The 11,671-nt window shown below is 43.9% G+C and overlaps 1 protein-coding gene across 1 annotated transcript in view; it reads left to right on the top strand.

The window, feature by feature from the left end:
- Positions 1–6,648: 6,648 nt before the first annotated feature.
- LOC142499394 (aldehyde oxidase-like) overlaps positions 6,649–11,671 on the top strand; it is a 62,642-nt gene continuing 57,619 nt past the window's right edge. Inside the window, exons 1-2 of the mRNA XM_075608691.1 lie at positions 6,649–6,778; positions 10,201–10,258. Coding sequence (XP_075464806.1) covers positions 6,725–6,778; positions 10,201–10,258 — 112 coding nt within the window. The 5' untranslated portion in view covers positions 6,649–6,724. The remainder of the gene's footprint in view (positions 6,779–10,200; positions 10,259–11,671) is intronic.

Below are 11,671 nucleotides of genomic sequence, written 5' to 3'. Positions count from 1 at the left end.
GGGGTTTCTTGAACTTGCTGGGATTCTGTGTGTTTATTAACTTTTTTCCAACTGGTCCCAGCTGTTTGGAGGTTAGTGGCCCATCCCCCCCCCCCCTGGGTTTAATCTCGCCCCACTCCACTTTCTAAGTTTGCAGGTCTTTTTCATGTTACTGGATTTGGACAGATCCAATGTGGTCATTCTCCCTCCAAATAGAGGTACATAAGAATTTAAATCAGGTAGTGTTAGGACCTGCTAATGGTCATGCCTTGATGTGGCTTTCAGGCTTATAACGCTTTGGCCAAAGGGTTTAATTAAATTACCCCTTTTCAGGAGAATATATAAGTATTTCACAGTGTATTTTTGTCATATTGGACGTAGCATTGTTCTTTTCTGTTTGAGTTTTAGCAGTCGAGCAACAGAGGAAAGGGCTTATCGTTGTAATATTGTGGAGAAAAAAACGGCAAGTTTTAGCTACCTTTTGAATGTGAGAGGAGAATGTGAAAGAGGAGTCGATTGTGACCCCTAGGCAGCGTACTTGTGCTACTGGGTGAATGATAGTAATTCCAACAGTAATGTGGAAGGAGGTAGTAGGACCAGGTTTGAGAGGAAATATGAGGAGCTCTGTTTTTGACATGTTAAGTTTAAGTCGACGGAGGGCCATCCAGGATTATAGCAGAGAGACATTCAAAAACTTTGATCTGTACAGTAGGTGTAAGGTCAGGGGTTGAAAAGTAAATTTGTCTGTCATCAACATAGAGATGATATTTGAATCCATAAGATGTGATTAGTTCACCTAGAGAGAGTGTGTAAAGAAAAAAGAGGAGGTCCCAGGACAGAGCCCTGGTGTACCACCACAGAGAGATTGATAGATCAGGAGGTGTTAGCAAAAGAGACACTGAAAGTACGATGGGACAGGTAAGAGGAGCTCCAGGATAGAGCTTTGTTATGAATACCAAGAGTATGGAGAATGTGAAGGAGAAGAGGGTGGTCCACAGTATCAAATGCTGCAGAGAGGTTGAGTAATATGAGCAGAGCGTAATGACCACTGTCTTTGGCAGCATGGAGGTCATTAGTTATTTTAGTGAGGGCTGTTTCAGTCGAGTGAGCAGTGTAGAAGCCAGATCGTAGAGGGTCTAGCAGAGAATAGGTGTTGTGAAAATAGAACAAGCGAGAGAATACAAAACATTCAAGGAGTTTAGAGGTGACGTCGTGACAAGCTGAACTATGCCGCTGCACCACGCCTCCGGTAAGTCTCACCAGCGGGCAAAATGGGGGGATTAGAGACTGAGGGTTTTTTTGAGGGGGGGAGGCGAGTTACTTTTTGGGGGGGGCGAGTGGCTCTTTTTGTAATTTGTCGAGCTGTGTATATATATATATATATATATATATATATATATATATATATATATATATTTATAGTTGATAGAAGATCACTGGCACTCCTGTAGGTAATCAGTAGTGGGCTGGTGCATGTTCCATATAAATAATAAAAGCATACATTACCATGAAGCGGCAAAGACGCGATAGCACTCAGACAGTTTGAAGCAGTATTATGTATTAAACACTAGCTGATATACCAGGCGTTGCCCGGGATTTATCACCCTTCACAGTTGGGTCCCCCCCCCCAGTTCACACCTCCGCCCCCCCCCCTCTTCACAGCTCCATTACCCCCTTCTCCTTCACAGCTGCAGTCTCCCCTCCCTGCACCCCACATCACTTCACACCCCCCTGCACCCCACATCTCTCCCCCCCCTGCACCTCACATCAGTTCCTCCCTGCACCCCACATCATTCTCCACCCCCCCCTGCACCCCACATCTCTCCCCCCCCTGTACCTCACATCAGTTTTCCTCCCCTGCACCTCACATCAGTCTCTCCCCCCCCTGCACCTTACATCAGTTTCCCCCTCCTGCACCCCACATCACCCCCCCCCTTCACCCCACATCACTGTCCTCTCCCTGTACCTGACATCACAGTCACCCCCCTGCATGACCCCCCTCCCGGTCCTCGTTTCCCTCCCCGCTCTGTCCCCGGTGCTTGTCTCCCCCCGGTCCCCGGCGCTCATTCCCCCCGGTCCCCGGCATTCGTTCCCCAGCGTTCGTTTCCCGTCCCCGGCGCTCAGTCTCCTCCCCCTCCCCCTCCCCCCGGTGCTCCCGTGAGGCGGTGAGTCGGGAGGCAATGCAGCGGTGGGTGATGCGGGAGCCGCCGCTCGTTCCCCACCCCGGTCCCCGGCGGATGATGCGCGAGCAGCCACTCGTCCACCCCCCCCCTCGCCGGCGCTCGTTCTCCCCCCCCCTATCCCGGTCCCCGGTGGTCCCGCGGGAAAGGCGGGAGGCAGCGGGTGATGCGGGAGCTGGCGGCGATGTGAGGCGGAAGGGGCGGCAGGTTGAGGTGAGGCAGCGTGCCGCTCGTGCTGGAGGGTGGGAGGGGCGGCGGGTTGAGGTTAAGCACGGCAGCCGGGTTTGGGTGGTGTGACTGTCACGCCCTGCTGTGACGTCAGCCCACCCCACAGGCCAATGAGCACAAATACACACAAACATTATTTCAGTCTTAGATATATATATATATATATATATAGCACATATCTCCAAAGTTTCGTTCCCACAGGGGGATCTTCCTCAGGGGTGTGCAGAGAACAAGTGACAGCTAGTGACTTAAATACCCAAACACCCATGTGACATAAACCACACCTACTAATTAGATGACATCATAATTGCGCGTTGTAGCAGGAGACAATACCAAGATCAGAGAAAGTCAATGAGAATCACCTGCATCTGTGCTGGAGTCCTCCCATTGGCCCATTTCACTCACATGACCAGGCATAAGGCACCTGCATTACTTCATTGCACAGTCACTGCCTCAAACATACTGACAAATCTCCTAGAGTGCCTCTCCACATTATCAAAGCCCATAGTCTGGAAACAAGTAATGTCCCTATTTGGAGTAAACGCTGAGCCAAGGGATATGCATAAGTCATGACAAGACTAACCATATACAACTGAGCACCCCACAAAACTTAAGGAAGAGGGTTTTGGAGTAAAAAGTCAGAGAAAGAACCTGCTAAGAGCGCATGAGAACACCCAAATACAACACAGGGAGGATAAGTGAGGTGGAGAGGAAAGGGAAATACAAATCAATGGAAGAAAATGTGCAGAATGAGCAAAAGTAACTGAAATAGTATGTATACCGCATTATGCATAATAAACATTATAAGCATTACCAAGATATCTGACTACACTGATGCACATGTATACCAATGGAAATACATTATAAGAAACATCCCAGGTTCATGTACTCATTTAAACCTTTTGGGGTCATCGTGTCTAATTTATAAATCATCCTCGCCTCGAGTTGAAGCAAGAGCCTATGTCTATTGCCTCCCCTTGGTGGAACATGGGCTTGCACAATGGGCATACAGCAAAACGTGGCCAAGCTGTGCTGTTTATGTTTAAAGTGTCTTGCCACTGGTAGCAGCTTTAGATCATCCTAGTTAGTGGAATCTGTGAGGGCTTTCCGTATTGTTGAACGATGCATTGCTATTCGCTCCTTGAGCATCCGTGATGTCATCACATTATTCCTGTGGCGTCATTTAATGCTGGCACTAAGGTAACGGGGCTCGAGCACTGGGGAGAGCAGGTAGGCCGTAGGGGACCGCAGCACCAGAAGTTTGAGCACCCATTTATCTGTTTGCACTTGTAAATTGCATGTATGATGGCACCATCATAGCAGGGGCTCAGTTGCTTGTAAGATCCTGTCCCCTATTGACAGAAGAACTAAAGTGTACCTATTTTCATGTGCCCAATGTTGGAGGGTCTGCAAACAGACCATGGGTCAGTGGTAGGCATACTTCAATGCGCTCCTTGAATACTCAAAAGGGCTGCACATTGCCCACATATACATATGTGCACATCAAATACTGTCCCGCTCTGCTTCTTACACAGGGTACTAGTGATTAGCACAAGAGAGCAGTACAGTATTTATCAGCGCACTGCTATTAGGCAGATGAGGGAGTGGGGAGAAGCAAAGCTCCACAGCAGCAATATGTCTGTTCCCTCTGCAATCAGGAGAAAGGGTGAGTGGGCTGGTAGGGTAGCCAGAGGTTGGGGACTGCAAGTGATGTCCCCAAAGGCCGAGCCTGTTGCCCATCAGTGCCATAGGTAGTTGATAATCAGAGGCACTCTGTGATGATTATACCACCAATAAAAAAAATTTAATATGCATTTGCTGGGTCACGTTAAAAATGAATGTGTATTATAAATACCTACTGTACATTTGAGACTGGTTCTAACATGTTTTGCATTATGCTGTTTTGTTCTACAATAATTGTTTGTTCTTGTACAGTATAGCGCTACTAGTTTTACATAGTGCTTTAGAGAGACATTTTGCAGACACAGTCCCTGCCCACTAGAGCTTACAATCTATGTTTTTGGTGCCTGAGGCACAGGGAGATAAAGTGACTTGCCCAAGGTCACAAGGAGCCAACACCAGGAATTGAACCAGGTTCCCTTGCATTCAGTGTCAGCATCAGTGTCTTTACTCACTGAGCCACTCCTTCTCTAGGCACTCTTGTTCTTCTCCCTTGGTGCTCTTTCTCTCTCCCTAAATGTTCTACATTTGCTTGTGCTTTTATTTTTTTAAGTGTAAAAAATGGCTGGTGTTTCCCTTTCGGGTAAATAAGATGGCTCCTTTAAGTGAAAAATTCATAAACACATTACCCTTTCACTGAGAGAGCCCCAGAAATGCAATGCTTGGTTTGCAATGCAATGCAGGTCTCTGCTAGCACTTGGGCTAAAGCAGCAATTTCCTCCAGAATCCTCTCTGAGTTGAATGTGTGTGTGTGTGTGTGTGTGTGTGTGTGTGTGTGTGTGTGTGTGTGTGTGTGTGTGTGTGTGTGTGTGTGTGTGTGTGTGTGTGTGTGTGTGTGTGTGTGTGTGTGTGTGTGTGTGTGTGTGTGTGTGTGTGTGTGTGTGTGTGTGTGTGTGTGTGTGTGTGTGTGTGTGTGTGTGTGTGTGTGTTTTTTATTATTTATTAAAAAAAAACACTTTGGTCAAAATAAAATATTTACAAGAGACAGGGGGTGCCCAATGCTACATCCCATTGACAAAACATATATGATGAAAAGTATAAAGTAAAATACTTCAATAATAATATGAAATACTTGGTTTTGGCACCCCCTGTCTCTTGTTGTATACAATTGCCACACTCAGTAGCTCTCTTGTTGACATAAATATATATTCATGGTGTGGTGGGTGTGGGAGTTTGAGCTAGCTGAGAATGTGTGTTAATCAATGTCTGACTGGTAGCAGTCAATTGGAGGCTGTGGCACCTCCCCCCAGAGCTCACTCCTCCTCCTCCACCTTTTTAACTTGGGAGGTCATTTCATTTGCTGCAGGAACAAGACCTACAGTATAATGGTTCTTCCTCTCTTACAGAGGTAAAAGGAAGGGTTCACAGTGTAGTGTAGGACCTGCATTAATTTGGTTATACCTTGACGTTGGTATGCAGGCTTATGACGCTTTGGCCAAAGGGTTAACTAAATAACCAAGTATTTAATATTATTATTATTATTCAAGTATTTTATTTTATACTTTTCATCATATATGTTTTGTCAATGGGATGTAGCATTGGGCACCCCCTGTCTCTTGTTGTATACAATTGCCACGCTCAGTAGCTCTCTGGTTGACATAAATATATATTCATCATGTGGTGGGTGTGGGAGTTTGAGCTAGCTGGGAATGTGTGTTAATCAAAATAAAATATTTATTAACATTGTGCAGACACATACATACACACATATATACATACATACACACACACACATACATACATTTCAGCGCCGGTAGCGGCGCAAAAAGATTGTCTTCCCCGCTGTCGGCCAGATGCACGCTCACTACCGTGTGCGCGTGGCCCTTCTATAGAAGGACTGACTAACCTCAGCCAATTATAAGTGCCGCGCGCACGGCGTAGCGCACCCGGCCACTCTATAACAGCCCTTAGTATCCTTCCCCTGAGCTTGTCCTGCTCTTTAAAAATGGCATTGGGCCATTTTAACCTGCTGGACACTTAATATTTTATACCCTGTTAGTCCTACTCAAATCAACAGATTTTAACGGGGAAAAAATCAGCATTGGAAAGAGCAAGAAGAGCTCTCTTAAAGTAACTAAAAAAATTAAATGCAAAAAAAGGCGATCAGTGCAGACTGCTACTTTAAGTGACAATGAGTAGGTAAGACCTAATACAAGGACTTTAAATGTGTACATAATTATGAATGTGGTGATGTACAGTATGTACATTAACAAAAAGAGAAACAGCGCAAAAAACCTCATAGTGTAGTATATAAATTAAAATTGTATTCGTGAAACAGGTGAGTATTGCACGTACATCAAATAACTTGTAAACTAGCATGACATGTTATGGACACAGCAGCACTACCTTTTAACATAACAGGTTTATTCAATTGTTATTTACACTATCCTATTTTTGCACCAATTGAGCACAATATTTACAATTTATGAGCGCAGATCACCCCTTTTTTTCTCACAGTATGTACATTGTCTGCTAGGCTAGCCTGCTTTTGTACTTTGAACTGTATATGTATGCCCAACCAAACATAGGGGGAGGTAGCAGTTGCAGAATTTTGCTATTGGCTCAGATGCTGAATGGTTTAGTTAAGAAAAACACAGATTGTTTCCTGTGTGCACCATACCTCTCCACTGTCTTACAACGATTACAGCTCAGGAAAGATGCCAAACCTGATAGGTTCGAAGAAACTTGTATTCTTTGTGAACGGAAGGAAGGTAAGTTGGTTGTTTTGCTTGTAATCCATACTTTTCGCTCTGCATTAGCTTTTTGTGCAACTTTACTGGAAAATAGATTTTATGTTTTTATGTACTGTAGAACAAAAATAACTGCTGGGAATTTTAAGATACCAGTGACTTCCAAAGTTAAGTTAAAGCAGAATAGTGCCAAATTAACCGATTATAATTTTTTTTACAATATTGGCAAACGCAGGGTCCTGCGAAACAAAACCGCATTATTTTTAGAACAGGGGACCCTCCAGTTCCTGAGATACGGTGCAGTTAAAGTAGTTTACCTATAATTTATTTTCATTTCGGTTTACATTGAAGGGCAGAAAAAGGAGCAGGGTGGGGGAAATCAGGAATCAGGACAGCATAAGTAAAGAAACCTCATCCACATAAATAGGAATACACAGGAGAAGGGAACAAAAAGACAAAAAAAAAAACACATACAGAGTTCAATTCAAGTTTTTCAGGATAGTTATCATATTACATGGTTTGCCTGAGCAGGTGTGTGCAATCTTTCCCTGCTGGGCCCCCCTGTCTGCTTCCATCCCTGCTCGCGCCCCCCCTCCCTTACATTCCCTCCGGCGTCAAATGACGCTGCGGGGTCAAGTTGCGTCAAATGCCGCCGCCTTGCCATGGTGACGCGTTGCCGAAGTGAAGATAAGTGAAGTTGCAGAGGCCTAACGCGATCCCCCAGCATTAATTTAAATGCCTCTGCAACCGCCGCACCCCCCCCTGAACAATCTTGCGCTCCCCTGAGGGGCACGCCCCAGCGTGTCTGAGATCAGATGCATTCTGAGGAACCCCAACCCTCTCTAATAGCGTGTCTGAGATCAAATGCATTGTAAGGAACCCCAACCCTCTCTAATAGCGTGTCTGAGATCAAATGCATTGTAAGGAACCACAACCCTCTCTAATAGCACATCTAAGATCAGATGCATTGTAAGGAACCCAACCCTCTCTAATAGCGTGTCTGAGATCAGATGCATTGTAAGGAACCTAAACCCTTTCTAATAGCGTGTCTGAGATCAGATGCATTGTAAGGAACCTAAACCCTTTCTAATAGCGCGTCTGAGATTAGATGCATTGTAAGGAACCTAAACCCTTTCTAATAGCGCGTCTGAGATCAGATGCATTGTAAGGAACCTAAACCCTTTCTAATAGCGCGTCTGAGATCAGATGCATTGTAAGGAACCTAAACCCTTTCTAATAGCGCGTCTGAGATTAGATGCATTGTAAGGAACCCCAACCCTCTCTAATAGCACGTCTGAGATCAGATGCATTGTACGGAACCCCAACCCTCTCTAGCGCGTCTGAGATCAGATGCATTGTAAATTCTAATGTATTTTGTACAGTTTTTAAATTACCTGAAAATTTCAGGGAACCCTTTAAGGATGCCCAAGGAACCCGAGGTTTCCTAGGAACCCCAGTTGAAAAACACTGGCCTAAGAAGTACAGTTATACATTACACTATGAGGGGTCAGATTTGCCTGAGAGAATTGAGGAGAGGTTACAAATTATTTTAGAGTGTCAACATCCTCCCAGAGCTACCATCTTTTCTCCCTCCTAATCCATGGGTCCCATACTCTAGTAAACCAGCCCACAGAATCATTTAGGAAAGGAGTTATCTTTTATGTTAGTATTATTTGCCAGAGTTTGTTCTTGCCCGCTAGGAGGGAAGGGAGTATTTACCATGGGGAAAAGATTGAATATCCATTATTCTCCATCTGTGAATTGTCATTTCATGCTGATTGAAATTGTCAGATCTATTGTAAAAAGTATAGGGTTTAAACAGCACTCTAAGAATATAGGGGAGTAAAATAAGACTGTGGTGCACGGGAACTTGGTGGGACCCTTTTCCCTCCCAAAGGACAATATAGAACAAGAAATGGGGGGGGGGGGGGGGGGGACCTAGAACTCAAATGAGAAAAATAAAGTAAATGACAAATATGTTATAAAGAAATTGTGTAACTCCCAACACACTGAGCAACTAAAAACAAAATACACTATATGGCAACCTATTAGATAATCTTGTGATCCAAGAGTGGTCACTAGTAAATGTATGCCCAAACCAGACTAGTGGCAATTAGACCAACCAACTGTAGAGTATATCTCAAGGATAACCGGTAATTAGCAGAGATCAACTCAAGCAACAATGCTACATAAGCCAGTAATGCAGGGGTTAATAACAAAACTGCTACAGGCTAAGCAAGCCAATAATATCATATAATTAGAGTCAGATTTTTTGGAGCTAGGAAAGTCTGCCCTGCAAAGACTAAGTCAGGGGTCAGGACCAAGTTCTGAAAAACGTACGTAGCAGTCGAGGCTAAGGGGTAAGTGTGTATTTCGTCTGTATTTTGTGTATTTATTGTATGTACGTGGGTTTACCCGAACAAAATCCATTTTATTCCACTACCTTGTTTTGCCTAGTGAATGATCCCGGTTAAAAGGTGTTAAGAGTCCTGGTTTCCCGTGACACTGTCTACAAAATGAGTTTGTAAATTCTCCAAGGCAGCAATTTCCTTTCCTATGGTCTAATTTTATGTTTAGCGTGAACAAAAGAATATGCTGCGCTATTCAAACCAATGTAATCAAATCTATTAAAAGTGTGCACACAAATTGTGTGATGACCGTGTAGATTATGTGCCCTAAAACTCACTTAAACGTAATTGTTTTATTGTGATCATGTGGCTGCCAATAAGTAACTCTGACTACCCTGGTCAGATGTGGCACATGCCCCTGATGAAGCGGAGTAATCCATGAAACGCGTAGGGTGGGGTTGCCATATCCTTACGCATACGCAAACGTAGGTGCACGGACATGCACTCATTCCCCATAGAGAGTGACTCGGAGCCAATCACAGCATACTCGGAACCAGCCTATCTTCATCATTGGCTCTCGCGAGAACGCGAGCGAGTGTCCAGGATAGCTGAGGCTCCGACACAAGAAGAAGGGGAAAGGAGCCGAGTAAGCAGCCTAACTACCAGCGGAGGATCAACACGCTCCAGCAGGTCTGGAGGACACGCAGTAGGACTCCAGAGGTAGTTATTGGCGCTGAAAGGCAGCTCCCTGTGAAAGATATCATTCTATACGCATTACCTACTTGCCTCTTCATTGGACTAATTTGGGTTGATTACAAAAGGACATTGCTTATGGTTGTATTTATTATAAGATTGATTTATTTGTCACACTTTGCAATCACGTAAAGTATAATAACACACCAGGCGCCACACAGTAACACTTCTTTCCCCACTAATTTTATGTTTGTTGCACTTATTATATTATACTTCCATGAATTCTATTGTGTCTTTTATAAAGTGCTGCATATATTGTGGACTCTTTATGAAGAAAAAATATACATGTACACAATAAAGGCATTGTGTGTTTAACTAAAATCTTACTTTTTTTTAATGCAGATTATTGAGGAAAATGCTGATCCAGAGGAAATGCTCCTACCCTACCTGAGGAAAAGGCGTATCCTTCTGAGAACCTACCACATGGCATTGCCTATTTTTCCCTTTGTATCTATATAATTCCCTATGAAAATGAAAACGTATCTGGGTATTTAGATTAAAGCAGCCTTTTGGTTAGAGATCTTGCACCTTGCACCTGTTACACCAAAGAGACATGGAAATGTGTCAAGACAGGTTGCTCCAGTTTTCAGCCTGCTTCCTCCGGTAAGCAATTTGGGCAACTATCCAATATGCTATGAAGCGACTTGTCGGGGAAGCTTTTACAGTAGAGAATGATCTTGCACACCTCCTCAAGCACTTCCTGACCTCCCTTCCTTGCGTTGCCATACATCGAGTTATGTTCTGGATATGAAATCTAGTATTGTTTAATAACGCACAGAGCCACAAGTCCCTTATGCTATTAAAAAATATACTCTTCTCAATAGTACTAAATTATAGACAAAGATATTGTAGTAATATTGGCCCCTTCTAGCTGTAAAAAAGAATACACGGAAAAAACAGCAATATGATATCTTTTAGTGGATGAACAGTAGTTTACATTATACAAGCTTTTGAACATTTATTATTTTTTTTAGTACTAAATTATACAAACCCGTCAAGATGTTAGGTTCTCTGTAGCCCAGGTGCTTGAGAACCAGGAACCAGAGATCCTAAAACCTTGACGGTAGCTTCATAGCATATTGAATAGTTGCCCAAATTGTTTACCGGGGGAAGCAGGCTGAAAATTGGAGCAACCTTACTTGACACATTTCCATGTCGGTTACCATTGGTGCAGCAGGAGCAAGGCACCAAGGTGCCACAACCTTAAGGGGCCCAGTGCGGGCTGCAGAGGATAAGGAAGCAGGAGTTTTTAAGCTCATTGTTGCCCACGCAGGCCCCAAAAATATCCTTGCGCTGGACCCCTTTAACTCGTTCTTCCTCTGGTCAAAACAGCCAGTTTTGGAACTTGATACCCAGACACCATTGCTTAGCTGAAAAGCCCCCCTTTCACAGTGCTTTTTACCATGATGAAATCGACATTTGTGCACTCTGCAACAGTGGTGTCTTTGTAGGAGGAAAAAAAGGTGTCGACACCCTAAGCAAAGAAAAATGTATTTAGTTTCTATATAATCTACAACAGTGGCTCCCAACTCCAGTCCTCAAGGACCGCCAAGAGGCTACATTTTGAGGATATCCCTGCCTGAGCATAAGTAGTACAGTCAAATGACTGAGCCATCCATGTGTGCTCATGTGAGTATAACATTAAAACCTGGAATGTTAGTGATCCTTGAGGAGGGGAACCACTGATTAAGACTATAGCAGAAAAAGCAGGTCTTGCTACTAGTATCCAGTGCCATTCCTAATAATGTAGTAATTATTATATCAAATGGTGATCGTTCTCTTAAAAAGACAAAGGTGCCATATCTCGGTTCCT

The sequence above is a fragment of the Ascaphus truei genome, chromosome 7 (genome assembly GCF_040206685.1).
Source record: "Ascaphus truei isolate aAscTru1 chromosome 7, aAscTru1.hap1, whole genome shotgun sequence".
Classification (NCBI taxonomy): Eukaryota; Metazoa; Chordata; class Amphibia; order Anura; family Ascaphidae; genus Ascaphus; species Ascaphus truei.
The sequence above is the reverse complement of the archived record's forward strand: the minus strand, read 5'-3'. Positions and strand labels throughout refer to the sequence as shown.